This window comes from Suricata suricatta, chromosome 13, assembly GCF_006229205.1.
Source record: "Suricata suricatta isolate VVHF042 chromosome 13, meerkat_22Aug2017_6uvM2_HiC, whole genome shotgun sequence".
Lineage (NCBI taxonomy): Eukaryota > Metazoa > Chordata > Mammalia > Carnivora > Herpestidae > Suricata > Suricata suricatta.
The window spans coordinates 33,560,840-33,582,338 of record NC_043712.1 but is presented as its reverse complement, the minus strand read 5'-3'; the positions used below and the strand labels follow the sequence as shown (position 1 = coordinate 33,582,338).

The 21,499-nt window shown below is 47.4% G+C and overlaps 1 protein-coding gene across 1 annotated transcript in view; it reads right to left on the bottom strand.

The window, feature by feature from the left end:
* SHB (SH2 domain containing adaptor protein B) overlaps nt 1-21,499 on the bottom strand; it is a 136,333-nt gene that overhangs the window by 110,815 nt on the left and 4,019 nt on the right. The window contains exon 3 of the mRNA XM_029919653.1: nt 20,910-21,497. Coding sequence (XP_029775513.1) covers nt 20,910-21,497 — 588 coding nt within the window. The remainder of the gene's footprint in view (nt 1-20,909; nt 21,498-21,499) is intronic.

The window sequence follows — 21,499 nt, the reverse complement described above, 5'->3', positions numbered from 1 at the left end:
ACAGAAGGAACAAATGAACATAGGCTATGATTGTGCAGATATGTGCTTAAGTTTTTATTTTTTTTAATTGTTAAAAGATTTTACTTTTTTATTAAGTTTACTTATTTACTTTGACAGAGAGAGAGAGAGAGAGAGAGAAAGAGTGTGAGTGGGGGAGGTGCAGAGAGAGAGGGGGAGAAAGTGAATCCCAAGCAGGCTCCGTGCTGTCAGCACAGAGCCCAACACAGGGCTCGATTTCACGAACTCAGAGGAGATGATGGCCTGAGCCAAAATCAAAAGTTAGACACTTAACCAACTGAGCTGCTCAGGTGTCCCCTAAAGATTTTATTTTTAAGTAATCTCCACACCCAACATGGGGCTCGAACTCAAAACCCCAAGATCAAGAATCACATGCATGCTCTACTGACTAAGCCAGCTAGAAGTCCTGTGTCTAAGGTTTTGGACCAGAGGTCTGCAAAGTTTTATTTCTGTAGTCAAGTTTTATTGGAACTCAGCCCCACTTGGTCATTTATCTATTGTCTCTGGCCACTTGTGCACTGCAAGGTCAGAACTAAGTAGCTGCAACATAAATTATGTTGCCCCAAAGCCTAAAACGCTTAATGGCTGGCCCTCTACAGAAAAGTTCAGTGGCTTCTATGTGACACACATAGGAACTTACCCAACCAGAACAAGTGACCGCCCTGGGAGGCAACACACTTATTCCCAAAGCCCTTCTGGGCTCCCTTCTGAGTCAGGCCCCCATAGGAGGCCATACATTCCTTTGAACATCTTGGGGTGGTAAACCTTCCATCCTCTAGATCTAATTTCTGGAAACTGCCCAAGGCTTTTCCAAACTAATTCAGGTGAAAAGGTGGGTGTTTGCGCCAAGGAATGGAACGTGCGAGCTTGCCAGGGGCAGGACGCGTGCCTTAGACGCTGGATGAATTGAAACCACAGTGAGACATGAGGTTTCATTATAACGTTACGCAATTCTATTCCTTGTGTCTTATTAATTGGGGACAAGAGTCATCTGATGTTTGGGCCAGAACCTGACAGTAAAAAACCCTCAGTTGCTTGTGGCTACTTCTTACAAGACCAACCACATTCCACAGGAACCTACGGTGGGGATGGCTGTCCTGGAAAGTTTTTGAAAAAGACAGGGCCTTGTGACAGAGAAGAACACTTGGTTATTTTATACATGGAGACACTGTGGGCCAGAGAGGGGCTAGGACTTGTCCAAAGTCACCCAGCCATGGAAACTTGAAATTCAGTTTATCTACAGTGCTCCTGGTTCTGAGCCGGAGCTTCAGGGATACATCAAAAATGAGTACAGGGCCTCAGTCAGTTAAGCATCCAATTTTGGCTCAGGTCATGATCTCATGGTTTGTGAGTTCCAGCCTCTCATCCTACTGTCTACTGTCAGCACAGAGCCTGCTTTGGATCCTCTGTCCCTTGTCTGCCCCCACTTCTCCCCTGCTTGTGTGCTCCCTCTCAAAAATAAACATTAAAAAAAAAAAAGAGTACATGTTCTCCAGGAACGGAGTCCCTGATATCCAATGAGATGGGAGTATCAATAAAAACAAAGAAGTCTGATAGGCCTTGGCCATGTTCCCCCTGACCTAAATCTGTTTCCTTATGTCAAAAGTGGATAATGTCTTCTTTATAAAGCTCCTGGGAAAATTAGTGATTTGATGTACCTAAAGCACCCAAGAGAGTATAGCATAAAATGGGTGTTCAATAAAAACCAGCTTGGGGGGGGGTGCCTGGGTGGCTCAGTTGGTTGAGCAACCAACTTCAGCTCAGGTCATGATCTCACAGTTCATGGGTTGGAACCCTGTGCTGGCTTTGTGCTGACAGCTAACTCAGAGCCTGGAGCCTGCTTCAGATTCTATGTCTCCCTCTCTTTCTGCCCCTCCCCTGCTGGTGCTCTGTCTCTCTTGAAAATAATTAAACATTAAAAAAATTAAAAACAAAACAACAACAACAACAAAAAAAGCAGCTTGGGGTGCCTGGCAGGCTCTAGTTGGTAGAACACGCGACTCTTGATCTCAGGGTCATTAAGTCTGAGCCTCACGTTGGGTGTAGAGATTACTTAAAAATAAAGTCTTAAAAAATAAAAAAGAAGGCAGCTCATAATCTCAGGCATGAGAGTGAGCTATTTTCTTGCTGCAATATTCTATGATCCTTACTCACAAGCACATACACACACACCCCCTTCCATACAGGAAACTCTTCAAGACTGCAAGGTTTCACTGGGCACCTGTCATGTACAAGGGCCGCTTCTGCCTGCCTCCTACAGGGAAGGTAACAGAGGAGAAAAACTGCAATCTGCCTTTGGAGCAGCAACATTCCCAGCCCAAGGGAACGGTCCCCTCTCCCAGCTAACTCCTTCAGCCGACCACAGTTGTATACACAGCACAGACAAATAGGAGCGTGGAAACAGAAGCAGATGATAAAAGCAGGTTGTTTGGGTTTTTAGAGGCAACCAGGATAGATTCCTTCCAAAAGGGCAAGGGAAAATCCCCACACCTTCCCAGGTCAGGAATAAAGCCAGTAAATCCCTCCACAATGGCCATTCTCCTTTCATGTAATAATAGCCCAATGCACCAGTGGCAGTTAAGGGAGAGACGGTGTGCAGTTTGGCTTCCTGTGCCTGGCAGCACAGTTCCGATACAGGCTATGACCAGGCTCAGGCCGTGACCACGGACACAGACAGATGATGTCCTGATGGAGCAAGAAGGGCCAGCGCTGGCACTGAGCAAGCCTGATGAGTTTATATAACAAAGGGCTTGTCACCACTTCCTGTGATCCTCATTGCCCACATTCCAACACAATGAGACACTCTCAGCCCTGGCTTTGAAGTTCAACAACTCATTCAGATGGCAGGGCTGAGAGGCAGAGAGCCTGCACTGGCTTACCTTCTCATTCTCTTTGCACTCGAGATATCATTAGCTTATAAAAAAACAAAACAAAACAAAACCCCCCAAAAACAAAAAACAAGTATCTTTGCCATTAAATGTTTGTTTTTAAAATGTAAAAAATACCCAATCTTCCTGTGGCAACCATTGTTCACCTTTGGATCTACTTACTTACAGTCTTTTTTCTATATAAGTATGTATGAATGGGGTGGGGGGAGAAGACAAATAGTTTTTTATATCTGATCCCTTCCCCTCTTGACTATTCTGCAGTTGAGTCACTCAACTCCGCTTTGGTTGGCTGCGGCCCTTTCCCCTAGCGTGTGCCACATGCTAGCCATTTCTCATGCTTGGATATTTAGGGGATTTCCAGTTTTTCGTTTTCCCAATTGCTGTCGGTTACCAGTAACTAAATCATCGTGACTCTTTTCACTCTATCCTCAGGATAAATTCCTACCAGGGTACACACTGGGTCACGGAGCAGCAACTTTTCAGCTTCTTTGTCTTGTGCTCTCGCTGTTTGCTGTCACTCTTTCTGACCCAGCACCAAGTGTACAACATTTTTAGGGTAATTTTGATTTATTAACTCCTTTCACAGCAGGCTGACCTCATGATAGGGATAAGCACTCTCATTTTAAAGATGGGAAGACAGGCTCAGAGGTCAAGCACCTTGCCCAAGGTCACAGACACTCAACTGGGAATCCAGACTAAGCCTGAGCGGTGCTCCTTCATTGCCCTATACTGCTTCTCTCACAGGCCCCCACGCTAGCGTTTAAACAGGTACTATGTGGGTATTTTTAAATCAATGCATGAATCTGCAACACTCACAGCTTGTCACAAATCCCCAAGACACACCCCTGTGATTTGGGATCCACCTGTGAGTGTTTGTCAATGTTTTGACCATCCAGCCATGAACCAATGCAGGGAAATCACTCCTTCAGCAAAAGGGCTCCTTCTTTATTTCAGCAATGGGGACGATTCTCATTTACTACTAAAGAACTAAAGAGTAGAACAGGTCATCCCCTAAAGGCTATAGGAATAACCTTTATAACTAACTCAGTAGTCTCTGATATTTATACTGTGAAGGCAAGATGTCCTTAGATTTCACATTGAATCAAGCCTTTGAAATTCAAATACAAAGATCTTCTAAGAAAGCCTGGCTTCTTCTTACAAGGGAAGCCCTGATTTCCCTTTTTGAATTTTTTAAACAAAAAGGTTGGGGGAAAGACAAGAATTTATAAACTTCTTGTTTTGTTTCAGTACCCTTTATAGATCTAAAGTCCTTTTCCCACCCATAACTATAAGGCTGCCATCAGAAATGTCCAAAATAAAATGACTCTGAATTGTAAGTGTACAACTGAAATTTACTCTCAGAGTAACAAATGTTTGAGTGCAAACAGAGCCTTGAGCTACTGAACTTGAAGGAATCCAATACTGTGAAGTGCTTATGAGATTGTGGAGAAATAGGAAAAATCAGAAGAAACCATCAAGAGCAAAGTGTTACCTGTTTTTCTGGGATAACCATTCCCCAAAGGATCAGACAGGTGTAAAAAGGGCATTTCTAATTTAAGAAGAGAGGAACTGAATAGTACCAAAAAAAAAAAAAAAAAAATTCAAGAATGAGCCCTCACCCCTACCCATTGACTCCAGCTTCTTACTTCCAAGCTGCTTAACCAGTATCCCTCTGCCAGCTGTCACATTCAGCAATTTCTGCTTCTTCTGGAGGCTTCATGTCTAATAATCTTTAAGGCCTTCTCAAAACAAAGGATAGAGATAAGTTCCTCAGCTTTTTCATGACAAAGCTGTCCTAGTGTATGCGTGATAAAGAGCCAGAACAAGGGTGCAGACAAAAATCAGGATGACAAGGGGAAGGCAGGCGGGACCCCAGTAGCAAGCTTGGGTTTGGTGTCTGCACTTTGACAACATTCAGGCCCAAGGCCTGTGTGTGTGTGTGATCTGAGCCTTGACAATATTCTCAGCCATCCTGTGGGTGACTAGGAAGCGATGACACCAATTCCCACCATCTTGTCACTTGGCAGTCACACCACAGATGGCTTTCAGATGGCTCCCGAGCCCTACAGAAGCTCAGCAAGCAGGAGCTGACTGATGGTTGAATTCCCCAAGCGTGTGCCCCATGCATGCAGCACAGGCCCCCTGAGCTGGACTGATGGCACATTACTCCTGGATCTTTATTTACAAAGCATCTCTTCTGGGCTCGGAAAGTACATTCTGCTGGCCAGAGGGGTCTCTCTGTGATTCAGCACTGAATGCAGAAGGAATTGGATGGCGATCCCCAGGGGGCCCTTCGATGGAGCCCCAGCAAACATCTTCATCAAGGCTAATGTTTCTTCCCCTCTGGGGATCTGATGGCTCCTGAGCACTCACTGCTTCTCAAAGAGCTTCTCCCCACAGAGGACGTCCTCTGAAGGTCAGCATCCTGGCATCAGCCAGATCCCCAGCATTCTCTTCACCCTTTTGCATTCCCTTCTTCTGAAGGCTCCAGCTACACCACTAGCAGCTTTACCATAGCCTCCTTCTACCTCCTATCAACAGCCCCAACATCCAATTCCGTGAGGTGCAGCCATCCAATGGCAGTGAGCCTCGGTCCAAGACTAGGGGACTAGCTCTGCGGCTCCCCCAACCCCGGACAAACACTGCCCACACCCTCGTCTCTGTCACTTGTACAGCTTTCCTTAGGGATAGGCTGCTCGTGTGGTGGCTCTGTCCTCACCTACTCTGCAGCAACAACCAGCTGAGGTGCTGCTGGACTCACACAAGACCTCCTACCCGACTCTCCCACCGGCAGGACCACACGTGGAGATGGGCCTCCATTCCCAGCATTCCTGGCCCCCTGGCACAACATGTGTCTGACTGACTAAAAGGCCCTGGTGAACAGGGTAACTCACAAACTCTCACACAAAGCATCTCAGCTACTGACAAGGTGATCCAGGAAAACCTGTGCTTCACAAGTACTCAATTTTCCTCCATTGACCAGTGTCATTGCAAGCTGCCTGAGCAGTCAGTCACGGTGGTATTTTGCGGCTTAAGGATGCAGACTGGGGTTAGGCCCTTACTCCCTCTGCCTGAGGCATCTGAGGTCTCCTAACCGGGGTCCCCACCTCTTAGCTTCGCTTAGGCCTCCCCCTTCCCACCCTGTCCAACCAATCCTCTTAAGCTGCAGACAGACAGGTTTTCCCAAAGCACAGTTCTGACCCTGTTACTCCTTGGCTCTACCACTTCCCATTACAGAATAAAGGCCACGCTCTGTGGTCTGGCCTTGGCTCCCATTCTGGCATCTTCCCCTTTGCATCGTCTCACAGCCTCAGGCTCTGTCACTTGAGACTGCTCACAATGCCTCCACCCTACCCTCCACACCCTCCTCACATCCACCAATGTCCAAATATCCAAATACTCCCTTTCCAGGAAAGGCCCAGCACCATGCCACCTCCTCCATGAAGGCTTCTCGATTCTCCTTCAGCAGCATTATCATGAGAACACATAGATAGAGTACCTCATCCAAACCAGGAGCTTATCAATTTTCTGGTTTTTAAATGGCTTTGACATCACGGTTTTGAGACCACCAGGTGACACAGAACTACTATCTCTGTCAGTGTGCCCTAAAGCTGTGTAGCACAGAGATTAAGGGTAGACAGAAGCTGGACTAAACTGCATGGGGCCCCACTTCCTAGCTGCATCACCTATGACAAGGTACTAAAAACAAACAAACAACAAGGCCCTGCTTGCCTCAGTCTCCCCATTTGTAAAATGGGACTCTTAATAGAATTTACCTCCTAGGGAGTGCTATAGGGAGATTCAGTAAATGAATCTATATAAAGAACTTGGAACAGGATGATGACCTAGGGACAGTTTTTACTTTTACTCTCCCACTGAAAGGAATCATGGATCAATACAAACTGACCATCAGAATAAGGACAGGGCTACTTTTTGAGGACGCCCGTACCGAGCTAGACAGGGCAGCCCCACTGGCTTGACTGTGACTATAGCAAGCCCAGAGTTCTACGCTGAGGCCTCCCACAGACTATGGCCAAAAGAATATGAAAACATTCATAAGGCTCTTCCTACATGCCAGGCATTGTGCGCAGCCATTTAAACAAATGATTTTATTAAACCCTCACAATGACCCCATGTACTGCCCCTAGACCTTATCTCCAGAATGTTTCACATTAAAAAAGGGGATTCTAACAGGACCACATCAAAGACCTGCTGTGAGGATCATACATGGAAAGTGTTACATAGCTGCAAGGCATGGAGTGAGCAGTCAGGAAACGCCATCTATTACTGTTAAATCCCCATTTGGACAGATGCAGCATTCTGGGCCTGGAAGTTAATCACTTGTCCCAAGTTACTAAACTTTCAAGCATCAGGGCCAGGATTTGAATCCAGACTTCTGACCCCAAAGTGGTGCTCATTTCACACCACCACGGTTGGACACAATTAGGGTTCCATAGTGTTTAAATCAACAGCTCTGGGCACCTGTGGTTCGTGGCCTTGTTGGTTACCTCCCACAAAGGGCAAAGAAACAGGGCAGAGAATGCCTAGCCTCCTACACAATGCCACTCTCAGCTGGGCAGCTTCCACTCCACTTCCACGTGTTTGGGATGGAGGTTCTGGGTGGCAAGATCCCACCTGCTCCCCTGGAATCTACTCCTGACTGATCCTCTACTTTTTGCTTTGGACCGTCCCAAATCCACCTGGGAATCCAACCTTGCTCCCCACTGGGTCACGCATCGGCACTGTTCACTCCTCAGTGCTACCTCAGCCCATATACTTAGAACCTGGTCTAGCCTGCCACTTCCTGCCCAGGAATGTCCTGCATGTGGGGTCCATCAGTGCCCTCCACAGTTGTAATACTGGAGGGTACTTGGCCTTAGCAGTGGGTGTCCTGGCTGAGAACTTGGCTCTATGGGGAACTGTTACAACTTGCAGCTTCCCTCTGCCTTTGAAGATACAATCAGATATCTGAGGGTCTCACACATCTGAGGGTCATCAGGTGGAAGAAGTAAGGTTAGACTGGTTCTACTTGACCTCAAAGAGTCCAACTAAAATAGGAGAGTCTACAGAAAGAAAGAAGTCAGCCAGCAGAGCTCCTGTATATCACCAAGTACTCAACAAACCTGTGCTAAACTGGAGTAAACAGCAAAAAAACAAACAAAAACAAAAAAAAAAAAACAAAAACCCCAAAAAACCTTGCAAGCCCAGCTGTGCAAAGGAGTGGGTAGTTATGTGGCCTGCGAGGTGACAAATCCCTTCATCACTGGACGTTTTCAGGTGTGGATGCCAAAGGGTTGGATGAGTGATCCCCAGGCTCCCCCTGGAATTCTAAACTAAGGTCCAGGACTGCAGCTTTGTGTATCAGAGTATCTGGGGAGCTTCCCAAATACTGATGCCCAGGGTGCCATGATGGTAGTTAGCCTGGGAACTGAAAATTTTCAAAAAGTTCCCTAGGTGATTCTTATGTGTTATGAGGGCTGGTCTAGGATTCAGTGATGCTGTATGACATACAATATAGTGAAATAGGTGGATACCCTCAGCTTCTTAGGACCATAAAAATTTCACCAGTGTTCAAAAATCTGCATGTTTTTCTTGGTTTATTCGCAGCGAATATTCCTGGACTTAATTTGTGCCATCAACACCAATTCATTAATGTCACAAACCTCACAGCGGACACTGCAAGATAGATTATCCTGACACAGCCTGAGCCAGAGAAAGAACATGCAGCAGGGGGGTCAGAAAGGGTCTCTTGCTGATTAAAGACACAGGATACCTGGGCTAAGGGGGCCAGGAAATGTTGGGGATGAGGGAGAACTCTGAATTCGTATCACTTGAACTGGATTTTGGCAGGTGTGAAAAGCATCCAAGTGACCAAAATAATGTAGTCCTCACATGCCACACCTTCAAGTCTTAGCCAGGCCCCAAGTCTGAGCTCTTGTGCCCACAGCGAGCTCCATGACTGCCTGTGCCCTCCTTGGGCTCCAATGCATCTCCTCTCCACTCAGTCATTACCCTATCTCTCTATCCTGGCACTGAACTCTGTCTTGCATTGGAGAGAGCCCTGGGCCTTTCTAATATCCCTCCTGGGCTTTGAGGGAGAGCACGGGACTTACTCATCTCTGAATGTCCACAGGGCTTAGCTTAGTGCTGGAACATGGTAGGTATTTAAAAACTGTTTGCTGCACCAATGACTGAATTTGCATCCCTTTCTCCAAAAGCTGAAGCAGACACACTCAGATAAGGCCACACATGTAGAGCAGAACACAGAAAGTGGCCGCCCCAAGTATATACAAACATCTAGTCCCCTGATCCTGGACAGGGATGCCGACTCCACCAGAGGTGGGTTGAGGCTTTCCTGGGTTCATCCCACCCACAGCATCATGCTTGGCATCCAAAGACGAAGCACTAATACCCAGTTACTTCCCTCAAGTGTCAGGAATTGAATGTGTAATAAGCGCATGGGTATCTGCAGACACAAGGTGTCATTTTTATGAAGACAAGGTGAAATCATTATTAGCATAATAGCTGATAAGACCTAAACTCAGTCACGGCAAGACAGTCAAAATATTTAAGCCTAAAAAGGCAATTGAAGAAATACAGATCACAGAGCAAGAAATGAGAGGAAGTCCCAACACAGACTGGTCATTCAGAAAAACAAAATTAAAACCCTACCCTCATACCCTGAAATCAAACTCCAGACAGATTTAAGAAAAAAAATCAAACTAGTAGAAGGAAATACGGATTAACACTGGAGTAAGGAAGACTTTTCTAAGCAGCATATCCCAGAAACCATGTAGACCACTGAGAGTTATTTAACAATAGAAAACAATCAGTTAAGCAATGGCAATCACCAAACACAGAACTGAAACACAAATTGTAAATCTGTAAAAAATATTCTGCAACCCAAATGGCAGGTAAGGGGCTACCATCCTTAATTCAGAAAGAGCTCTTACAAGTCAATAAAAATATAAACCCTATAGGGACATCTGGGTGGCTTAGTTGGTTAAGTGGCTTACTCTTGATTTTGGCTCAGGTCTTGATCTCACAGTTCGTGGGTTCAAGCCCTGCATTGGGCACTGTGCTGACAGCGCCAGAGCCTGCTTGGGATCTCTATCTCCTTCTCTCTCTGCCCTCCTTCTCTCTCAAAACAAAAACAAGATAAGCCCTGCAGTAGAAAGGACAGACAGAAGATAAGTATATACTTTTAGAAAAGAAACATAAATAGTCAAAGCACATAGGCATCAATAACCAAAGACATTACAAATGAAACTAAATTGCATTAGAGTAAAACAGGCGTAAATATGTGAAATCTTTCTAGGATACAGTTTGAAAGCACATATCAAAAATTCCCCCTTCTTACCCAACAATCCTCCTTCTAGGACCCAGTCCCAGGGAAACCATCAGAGACTTAAGAATTCCATTACAAAGATGGTCATTAGAGCACTGTTAAATTAGGGAAGACTAGGGGCACCTGGGCGACTCAGTCAGTTAAGCATTCGACCTCGTGGGTTCAAGCTCCACTTCCGGCTCTGTTTCAGCTCTGTGGCTCTGTGCCGACAGCTCAGAGCCTAGACCCCATTTGGGATTCTGTGTCTCCCTCGCTCTCTGCCCCTTCCCCACTCATGCTCTGTCGCTCTCTCCTTCAAAAATAAGCAAACATTAAAAAAAATTTTTTTAATTAGGGAAGACTATGGAAAGCCTACCTGAATATGCTATAGATATTAAATTACTATTGTTGAATGTTTAAGATAATGGAGACATCTTTCCATGTCTGTAAATGAAAAGAAAAATATGTTTTTGTAGTGGGAAAAATGTATACAGATGCATTGAAAAATGGCTAATTGAAAAATAGTAAAATGTTAATGATGATTTCTTTGAATTATAGAATTTTAGTTGGTTTCTATTGTAGGTTTGCTTATCTGCATTTTCTACACTAAACTTGTCTTAGTTTTGTTAAAAGGGGGAGAAAAAGTTCACAGCTATAAACAGTGAAACATATTTAAAAACCCAAGCTGTGGTTCTAAGGAACTGCCTCAGCGCACTGCCAACTCACAACTGCCCCCACAGGAGAGCAGGTAGAGGCTGCACCATTCCACAGATGCCACACAGGCTCTAAGTCACATGTGTGGCTTTGGAATGCACCAGACAGATTACGGGGCTATCTGGCTTTCTGGGAGTGCACATCCAAAAAAAAAAAAAGTGAAGCTTCACTGCAAAGAACTTTCTAGTCATTTTCATTTTCAGCATTTGGTCATGGCCTGCAGAAACCAGGAAAGTCCCATTCCTCCCACTTCTGTTTGCCTCCTCCCTGTGGCCCACTTTCCACTGGGCCCCATAGGAGGGAGAATTTTCCCAACAATCACAAATGCTCAGCAATGAAATGCTCTGCTCAGCAAAGTGAGCAGGCTCCAGCCCTGTCCCTGGAGACACAACCATGGCACTCATCTTTACCCTTCCATAGTGCCCAGCTCAGGCATGCAAACACAGCAGGTCACCTCTTCTGAATTTGGAGAATTGGGGCAATTTCAGACCAGTGGCAGATGAGGCCCTTTACACACAACTCCTGCCATCTTTCTCCAACTCCTGCAATCACAGTCACTCACCAAGACGAGCCCCAGGCTCTGGCGACACCTGTATACACCCAGCAGTGCTCCCCTTCTGAGCTCAACCACTGTGGACAGGATGCCTTCGGTCTGGGATGTCCCATCTGCACCTTCCTCTGAAACCCCCTCCTATAATAGGGTGGTTTTCCCCAGCCGGGATGAATCAGAGGTCACCTGAGCGTCCTCAAGGTTCTCAGGAACCTCAGGGTCCTGGGAGGGAGAATGTGTCCTGCTCTAAGCCCCAGGACCGAGCCGCTGGGTCAACCCCATCAAGTCTGAACTATGTTCCTCTAGTGTCCCCCCATCTCAGCTTGCAGCAAGTCATCCTTCCTATTGCTCAGGCCGAAACTTTGGGGTCACCCTTGAGTCTCCTACCCCTCATACCTCACGCGGCATCCTGTCAGGAAATTCTGCAGCTTTACCTGAAGGATGTGTCCTGAACTCAGAGTCTTCTCCTCACCCACCATTAGCACCTCTGTTCCAACAGCCGCAGTTGCCCCAGCTGGCCCCCTGCTCACCCCACCCCCCCAGGCTGTTCTCCACTAGGCAGCCACAGTGATCCTCTCAAAACCCAAGTCAGAGCCCATCATTCCTCTGACAGAACCCTCCATTCACTTCTGGTCTCACAGTCTCATCCAGTCTTAAAGCAAGAGACCCTTCCAGTACCCCCAAGGCCCACCACACTTAGCCTCCCTGGCCCACCTCTCCCCACCTGCTCCTCCCAGTCATGCTCATTCCCCTAACCCCCCTGGGCCTGCTCCTGCCTTGGGCTCCTGCACTGACTGCTCTCTCTATGCAGAATGTCCTTCCCTTGGAGCCATGGGAATCCTGCCTTCACATCCTCAGCAAAGCCCTCTGAGAACCCATCTAATTCTGCACCACATGCCAAACTCTGGCCCACCCTAGCCTCTTTAACCTGCTTTATCTTTCTTCAAACTCTCCACCTGACACACTGTATTTGTTTGACTCCTCTCATGAGGGAACAAACTCAGGGAAGCAAAATTTTTTATTTTATTATTCATTCATTCATTTATTCATTCATTCATTTTCCAGTAAATGCTTTGCACAATGTGGGGCTCAAACTTACAATCCCAGGATCAAGAGACATGCTCTATGAACTGAGCCAAATAAGTACCCCAGGACGCACAAATTTTTATCTGTATTGTTCATTGCTGTATCCCCAGCACCTCAATAGAACAATACCCAGCACATAGCGGTGCTCAACAATATCTGTTAAATGAATAAATGGGGAGAAAGGTCTTGATATAAGCTCTCATGGCCCAGCTAAGGACTCGGGGTCCAGTCTGTAAGTGAAAGCCCAGCAGTGGGACAGTGATATCACTTGCCCCCACCCCACCCACCTGTCAAGTCACTTCTCCCCTCGTGGACCTCAGGGAGCCCCTTTCTGACCATTACTCTTAAGTCCTGCTTGGAAAACACAGGGTGTGAGTCATTCCCCAGAGCCTTGACTAATTCTCTCTCCATCCCTTGGACCCACCTCTAAGATCCTTCCTCTACAGCATAACGGGAAATCCAGAGAGGGCTCCCCTTGGAGAAAATGGAAAGGAACTGAATGATTTAGAGGAAAATTCAATTCTTCCTGGCTCAGTGGCTGAGAAAGCGAAAAAGTCTCAGGAAGCTAGTGCCTCTGAAAGTGAAACATTAATAGAAATATTACTGGAAAATACCAAACAGGAAGAGAAGGAAAATTCCATTGTGGAAGCAAGGCCCTCTGTCGATGCTCCTTAATGGTCTCAGTAAAGTATTTCAGAATCAAAACATGGAAAGAACCGGAAATCAATCAGGCTGTCACCCTTCCTGTGGACTGGAACTTTGGCCAAACCACCTCCACACCCGCAGCACAAAGGGCACTGGGCTCAGAACAGAAGGTCCATAGCCTGGTCACTGGCTCAGCTAGTACCTGCTGTGAAGTACCTCCACACCTCCCCAGAGCCTCAGTTTCTCCATCTGTAAAGTGGGAGTTGTAGCACTTTCTTTACAGATTGACTTTAAGAAGCAAATTACAGGTATGAAAGTGCTCTTAAGTTATGAAACACTTACATAAATGGAGGAATCAGTTGCTCCCACGAGGCTAATAGAGGGGCTTTTTTATAAAGTCTAGCTACAAATAAGGCAGAGGAAATTCAGGTGTGAGATTGTGCAGCCTGAGGGAGGATGGCACAGTGATCAAAAAACTCGGGATCCAGTTTCAAATCTCATTTCTGCCACTTACTGGTGGTAGGACTTTAGACAAGTTATTTAACAGCTCTGTGCCTCAGTTTTCTCATATGTAAAATGGCAATGACAATAATACCTACCTCAGAAGATTGGATGTGGAGCAAGAGTTAAGCCCCGTAAAGCACACTAAACAGTGTCAGCTTAGACTACACACACACTGGCTAATATTACTATCGTGGAAAGCTCCCTCAGTTGAAGTGTCTACTCTTGACTCGAATGCCTCCTCCTCCAAGAAGACTTCTGCACTTCCCTCGTCCTCACCCTGCTCTAAGGAATCAAGGTCCTGCCCAGAATAGCCTCTGTGCCAGAATGTTTCTCAGACCACTCACACCACTTTATTAATAAATTCTGCCACACAGATCTGTATTCTCACCTGGTTCCTGTGTCCTCACCAAGAAACTCCTTATTGGCAGGCCCTACATATCTCCTGGCTCATCCCTGTAGCCACACAGCTCCTGACAGTGGCCTGCATATGGCAATTCCTTTGTCAACATGGGCCACAAAGAAGTTATGAAGTCAGGATGGCAGACACCACTGCATCCTGTCTCCATCCTGCAGGGAACCCACCACCAACACTCAGGATGCCAACAAGTGCTGCCATCGGCCAGCCAGCATCCCAGCTCTCTGCTTCAAAGTTATAAATAAAACAAATTTATTTTCTAGGGCCAAGCCTGACCTCCTCCTTCTCCCATAGTCCACTACCTCTTGGCTCTCCCAGCACGAGATCTAAAAGTCAGCCCAAGATAAACTGCCCAGGGGAACTCTTGACACAGGCAAGGTGAGCTTTGCTAAATGACCAGAGGAAGCCACACCTGTTTCAAATTTGCTCTTTAACATCTATTTTATGGGCCAGAAATGCTTTGGGGGTGAGGAGAGGATGAGGTCACATTTTGGGGGGTTAAGTTGGGGGAAATCAGTCCTGTTCTGAGATTGTCAGATTAGAGGATGGTCACCTGATCTCCTTTAAGGAAACTGGTTCCGTGTTGATTAGTACTAAGTACCATTAGGTGTCTCCCCACCCCCACCCTCACCCCCCCAAAAAAGCACATACAGCCTCACCAATCCTTGGAGGAAGAAAATGCTTGGTGCTTTTCATTCAAGAAGTTATGACAGTTACAAGACACACATTTTGTGCAGCTGCCCCTTGAGAACCACCAACTCTGCACACAGAATTTCTCCATAAAATAATTCAAGGGCTGCATTAACATCTCATTTATGGACCTTGGAGGCAGATGCGGGAGGGAGAGAGAAGAGCCAGCTCTGGGGCCTCTTCTGGGAACCACCAAAGCCGAGACTGAACGGGGTGGAAATTAGGGCAGAGGGGAAAAAGAGGAACATTAAGTGAAGGGAGGAGGAGACACATAACACACATTTCAGTAAATATCAGAGCTCTACTATCTCCATTTAAATCACAAAAAATGGTGCAACACATTGATAAGTAGCATATAAATTGGAATTCAGATTGCACAGATGTCATCTTGATTCTGCCACTTGGTAGCTGTGTAACATTAAGCAAGTCATTAACCTTGAAGCCTCCAGTTTCTTTATCTATAAAATAAGGGTAATAGTACCTGCGGTAGATGGATAGCATTGAAGTCCTTGAATAATGGACTGCTTCTGTCCCTGCCCTTTGCCATGAGACTTTGCAGATCCTCCTCTTTCCTTTTTTAAAAAAATTTTTAATGTTTGTTTATTTTTGAGAGACAGAGAAAAACAGAACACGAGCAAGGGAGGTGCAGAGAAAGAGGGAGACACAGAATCCAAAGCAGCTCCAGGCTCTGGGCTGTCAAGCACAGAGCCGGACGCAGGGCTCAAAACCACAAACTGTGAGATCATGACCTGAGCCAAAGTCAGACGCTTAACCAACTGAGCCATCCAGGTGACCCTCCTGCTCTCTCCTTGAATCCTGGTTGGCATCGTGATTGCTTTGGTCAACAGAATGTAGTAGAAGGAACAGAGCGCCAGTTTCCAACCTCAAGAAACCTCATGAGCTCCCGTTCATTTAGAACCCTGCCACAATCATATGACAAGGCTAGCTTGCTGGAGGATGAAAGACCACATGGAATAAAGCCCGAGCATCTCAGTCAAGACCATCCTAAACCAGCTACCCCCAAGCATGTAAGAGAGACAGGCAAGGATCAGCATGGCTGTATGTCCACCCCAAAAGGCCCACAGATGCCTACATGAGCCCAGCTGAGACCAGAGAAACTATTCAGTTGACATGTGAGCTTGTGGACAATAATAAAGGTTTATCATTTAAAGGGAGGGTTGGAAACTCCAAACCACAGGTCAGCAGCCTGTTTTTGTAAATAAAATTTTACTGAAACACAGCTATGCCCTTTAATTTATATATCACCTATGGCTGCTTTCCAGCTATAAAAGCAGAGTTGAACAGTTAGAATGGAGACTGTCTGGCTTTCGAGCCTAAAATTACCCACGCTCTGGCCCTTGAAGAAAAGTTTGCTTAACCCCTAGTTTTTAAAATCACTGAGTATGGGGTGATTTGTTATGCAGCAATAGCTAACTGACACAGTATCTAAATCTTCTAGGGTGATTGTTAGGATTAAATGACCAATTAAGAGGTCAGCACAAAGCCTAGAGAACAGATTTCTCTCCTGGGGACTCAATGGAGAAGAATGGGTTTGATATGCAGCATCTCTCTCACACTACTTTTCAAGGGATGGGACTTCAAAGAAAAGAGTATCCTGAAGCACCTGGGTGGCTCGGTCAGTTAAGCATCCAACTTTGGCTTGGGTCATGATCTCGTGGTTTGTGAGTTTGAGCCCCATGTTGGGCTCTAGGCTGACAGCTCGGAGCCTGGAGCCTGCTTCCGATTTTGTGTCTTCCTCTCTCTGCCCTTCCCCTGCACACACACACACACACACACACACACACACACGCACACACTCTCTCTCTCTCTCAAGTAAAATAAAAAATAAACATTAAAAAAAAATTTTTTTTAAAGAAGAGTATCCCAAGCCAAACCACAGACGCTAACTTTGGCTCTTACCTTTTCCATCAATTAATTTCTAAGAACTGGAAAATGTGTTTGTTAACCAAATGGAAACTGACAACTCATGACTTCAGTCAAGTCACACATCAATGATTTCATGCGAAAAAGCCCTCCCCCCCAAAAAACAAGTTGCAACTCCCCAGCAAGGCACATGAGACACTCTCTTGCCTTTGTGACTCCAACACCCTCTCCAATCCCCCACAACACCTGCCCTGCTAAGCCTCCAACCATTCTTTCCCAAGCCTCCCGGCTCTGGCACAAGCTGTTCTATTCCTTCTGCATGGACAGCCCTCCTCCCCAGTTCCCTGCCTAGGAGATCCCCACTCATCCTTCCAGAGTCTGCTCAAATGTTACCTCCTCCTGAAAGCACTCTTTGACTTCCCAGAACTTGAGGCCCTACCAGCCCCTTGCATACACTTCTATCTTGGCATTCCTCAGGTCTCCCTAGCTGTATCTCCCTCCCAGACTAGAGCTTTGCAAAGCTAGGATTCAACTGAAAACTGAGAAGCTTCCTTCTTGGAAAGCTGACCATCATTTATTCTCTGACTATCCCTTGTCTAGCAGGCCACTCTGAAACTGTTTGCTGAATCTTAAAAAAAAAAAAAAGGTCAGACATGATATTATTCTTTAGGAAACATGTTATTTAACTCAACCCTGTGGATGCTGACAAAATATAAAGTGTTGGTACACATTAGCATGTATTTAAAACTTGGGAAACTGATGTCCTCGTGCATCTTGACTTTCTCAGTTGTGGTGGAAACATTTACTTAATTACGATAAAAGAAACAAGACTTCAGCAGAAAACATAACGGGATGAGACTTGTTCGGCTGCTCAAAGGGAGATCTACCAAGTACTGGCTTCTTTTGTCATTGTTATTTTTCAATAAAGACAACCTGAAGTAATAATATTTCTATCTACTAAAGTTTCATTTTCTCTTCCAGGGAGATCAAGTCCTCACTGTCTCTCATCCAGACTATAATTGTCCCTTAACTCTGGTCCCATTCTCTCCCCCCACACCCACCTCCTCCCATCCCCCATTGTGGCAGCTCAATCATGGCTCTGAGTCTGTCCCTTTCCTGGCTCACCAGTTTAAAGGACTCCTTGTGAGGTCCAAACTCAGCTCCCTGCCCATGTGACGTCATCTCCCATTCACCAAGGGAGGCCCACTGCAAGAAAGGTTTGGTTTTCAAGAACATACTCCACGCTGAGATTCTGTATGAACAGGTACATATGTATATACTCACACACATTTATATATGCTAATTTACACACACACGTACACACAGCACTGACACAGAAGGGCTGCGGGATGCAGTCACCCCCCGCCTGCACAGAAGATTCCATTTCCATCTCTAGATAGAGCTCAAAGCTGCCTCCTAGGAAAAGAGCTCACGAAATTCCCCAAGATAAACCCCTGGGAAACAAATGATGAAGACAGTGTATGACAATCTCCTCCAGAGACTTGGGCTAGAGATTACTGACAGGTCTTCTGCAGCCGTTACTCCCTCCCCTTTTCCTCATGATTCTAAAAGGGAAAATGCCCAAGACTGGATGCTTTTGTGTGTGTGTGTGTGTGTGTGTGTGTGTGTGTGTGTGTGCGCGTGCGCGCTACAGAACTCACTGGGAGAATAAAATGATGCCTAAGTGTGTGACACAGGGAGGTGCTGGTACTGAGGAAGGTAGGAGGCGGAGCCCCCAAAGATAAACTATAGTGGGAGGTGGCACCAGAGGCACAAAAAACGAAGATCTGTGTCCCAACAGATTCTACTTCACACCAGTCCTCCAAGTTCTGGTTTGAGAACCACTGTGTAGAGTGACCACCATGGCTGCCTCCCCTCTTCCTTGTTAAAAAGAACATCTGGCAGCTGCAATTCCTGTCTCTGGATTAGAACGATCTCTCAAAAGATCAAAGGTCTCAAAGTCACAACCTAGTAGGCCAAGAGAAATGCAGCCAAGAGAGATTAAAAAAAAACCAACTATCTGCTAACCTCACTTAGGAGCTAAATCCTTTCACTGGTCCTCACTGTACTTAGTTTACAAGGTCCTTCCTAACTGGGCCCTGATGCCCCTTTGGAGTCCTGTGCAATTCTAACCTCTCAATGCCAGCCACAAGGGCTTTACCTGCATCCCTTAAAGTGCCAGGCTCTCTGCAGCCATCCATGGTCACCACCCCTGCCCCACAATGGCCCTCCCTGACCACCCCCACTTCACCCCTGCTGTAACAGCCCTCCCATCACAGAACTCATCATACACACTTCAGCCTGGGTCATAAAATTCATGGGGGGCTGCTCCAGCACCCAGGAGAGGAGGGCACAGAAAAGACTCATTAAAAATACTTGATGGTGAATGAAGCCAACTCTTAGACACACTTGAAATTCCAGCTATAAAACACATTATCCCTCAGTATTTGAAATAGTATTAATTGTAATTAGGGGGGAAAATGCTTACTAAAGTTTTGAAAGCCATTAAAGAAGATTTTAGCAAGCAACAGAACCACAAGCAGTGGGAGAGAAAGATTTACCCACCTGGGAGGTGGTCGCAGAATAATAAGGGGGACACAAGAGTCAAGCACCATTCACTGAGAACCTCTCCACCTTCATAGGTGGGGCCTTGCTCAAACCTAGCACACCCAAGAAGTTCAGTCTCCCAAACCAGCACCTAGCCAAGCCAGAGCCATACATGAGGCAGCAGGGAGCCTCTTTGGTGTTTTGCTTCCAGATCAGCCATAAGCTTTTGATCCTGGGGGTTCCCAGAGAAACCTCCCCCTCCTCCAAGGCAGCACCTGAGGGAACCACCTGGCTCCCAGCTTCTTGTAGGAAGCCCAGAGTTCATGCTTTGGAAGTGTGCCCCCTAAGTGGTCCCAGGGGGAGGAGGGATCCTCCACTGACTGCCCACCCTTTAGCAGACCCAGGTGGGAGGGGACGCTCTCAGGACCTGTGATCTCAGAGAGAGAAGCCAAACAGAAAAATTAAAAGAGGGGTATTTATCTCTTTAGTCCTCCCGCCTGGAAAACAAAAAGATCCCTTTCCAAGCACCAGCTGGCAGGTAGGAGCCTGTCTCCCTTCTGTCTGGACATCCAGTCCTAAAAGTAGCTCAGACTCTCTATCAGTCTTCCCCAGCCCACGCCTGGGCAAAAGTTTACCTCTGGGAAAATGTGGGGGTGATGAGGAGAACAAAAGCCACGTCAGCCTGACAGACAACACAGGGCACTGGGCCTCAGAAATAATCAAAACACTGTCTTCCACGATAAGTAGACAGAACAAGTATTATTTTATGGGGAAGGGAGGGTGTCACAGGAGTGTGAAGGGGAAGGAGAGGGGCCCAGCCTGGCTGTAACTGGTCTGCTTCAAAGAGAGGGATCAAAATGGCCTAATATGTTGGGAGGGGGGGAGGGTGTCATAAACTCATCCCCTTCATTCCAGAGACAGCATGGGGTGGGGGTTGGATCGGGAAGAGGTGAGTCTCCTTCCAGACGGACTGATTGACTGACCGAACCCCCATCTGTGCACGGTGGGAGGAACTGACTGGTCGATGTGGAGAGATCCTGGAGGCAGCGCATTTCAACAGGAAGAGCACGCGTGGGGGTTCCCGGTGCAGCTCCAGTACAAAAGGCCGCTCGGATTTGGCAACCAGGCGAGAGGGGTGGGCAGGGCTTTTAGAGTGATTTACAGATGCACGTTTAAAGACAGCCCGTCCGGATCTACCACCAAGAGAGCTGTGTAATATAGGGCGAGTCCCTTTCCAGCTCTGGACCTCAGCTTCCCATCCACAGAATGGGGGTACGGAGTAAAGAATAAACGCACTTCTAACTCCGTGCCAGCTCTTACTTTCAGACTTCAATCCTCGGGGAAAGGAAGGGCTGACTGGGTCTTTCTTGGTCTAGGTTGGTAGGATGCTCTCTTCAGGCTACTTCCGAAGAGGGCACCTGGCCGTGGGCCCAGAGAGGGGACGTTTTAGGAACAGTAGCTAAAGGGACTGTGTCAGGTGGCCGAGGATCCAGGCTTAAGCGCGGGCAAGAACTGGGAAGCGGCGTGGGACCCCTGACCTAAGCGTCCTAGCCCCAAGCTGATGTAGGAACCAGAGCGTGGCCTCAGTTTCCCCGTACGCAGTGTCTCGGGAACCTGGGGTGAGATCAAGGGCCACCTTACCTTGTCCTTTTTGCTGGCCCCACTCTCCTCTGCGGCCGAGGAGGCACACTTGTTGAGCAGTTTCTTGCCACCGCAGGCCGTCGGGCTCCAGGTGCGGCCGCCGGAACAGGCACCCCCCGGGAGGTCTCCGGCACCGCCCGCGGCGCTCTCCACCTTGATGAGGCGGTGCTTAGGCGAAATGTAACGCACCTCGGCCGGGGTGGCTGGCCGCCGCTCGCTGCTGCTGCGGTAGAGGTGCGGGGAGCCGGAGGACGAGGACGAGGACGCGGCGGCGCCTGCGCCGGAGGAGGCACAGCAGCAGCCTGCGGCGCCCGACGCGGACGAGGCTGAGAAGGCGCGCTGGCCCCCGTCCGGCTCCCCGCCGCCGCCGCAGTAGTCCAGGCGGCACATGGCGCGCAGTTTGCGCAGCGAAGAGCCGGGCCCGTTGTAGGGGTCCTCAAAGTCGCGCTCCTTCTGTGCGCGGTAGGCGCGGATGAGGTCGCTCGTGCTGCCGCTGTCGTCGGGCAGCGATCCCGACGAGGTAGAGAAGCAGGAGGCGGCAGCCGGACCACAGGACGCCGAGGCGCCCGTGGGGGCTTGCGGCACGGCCT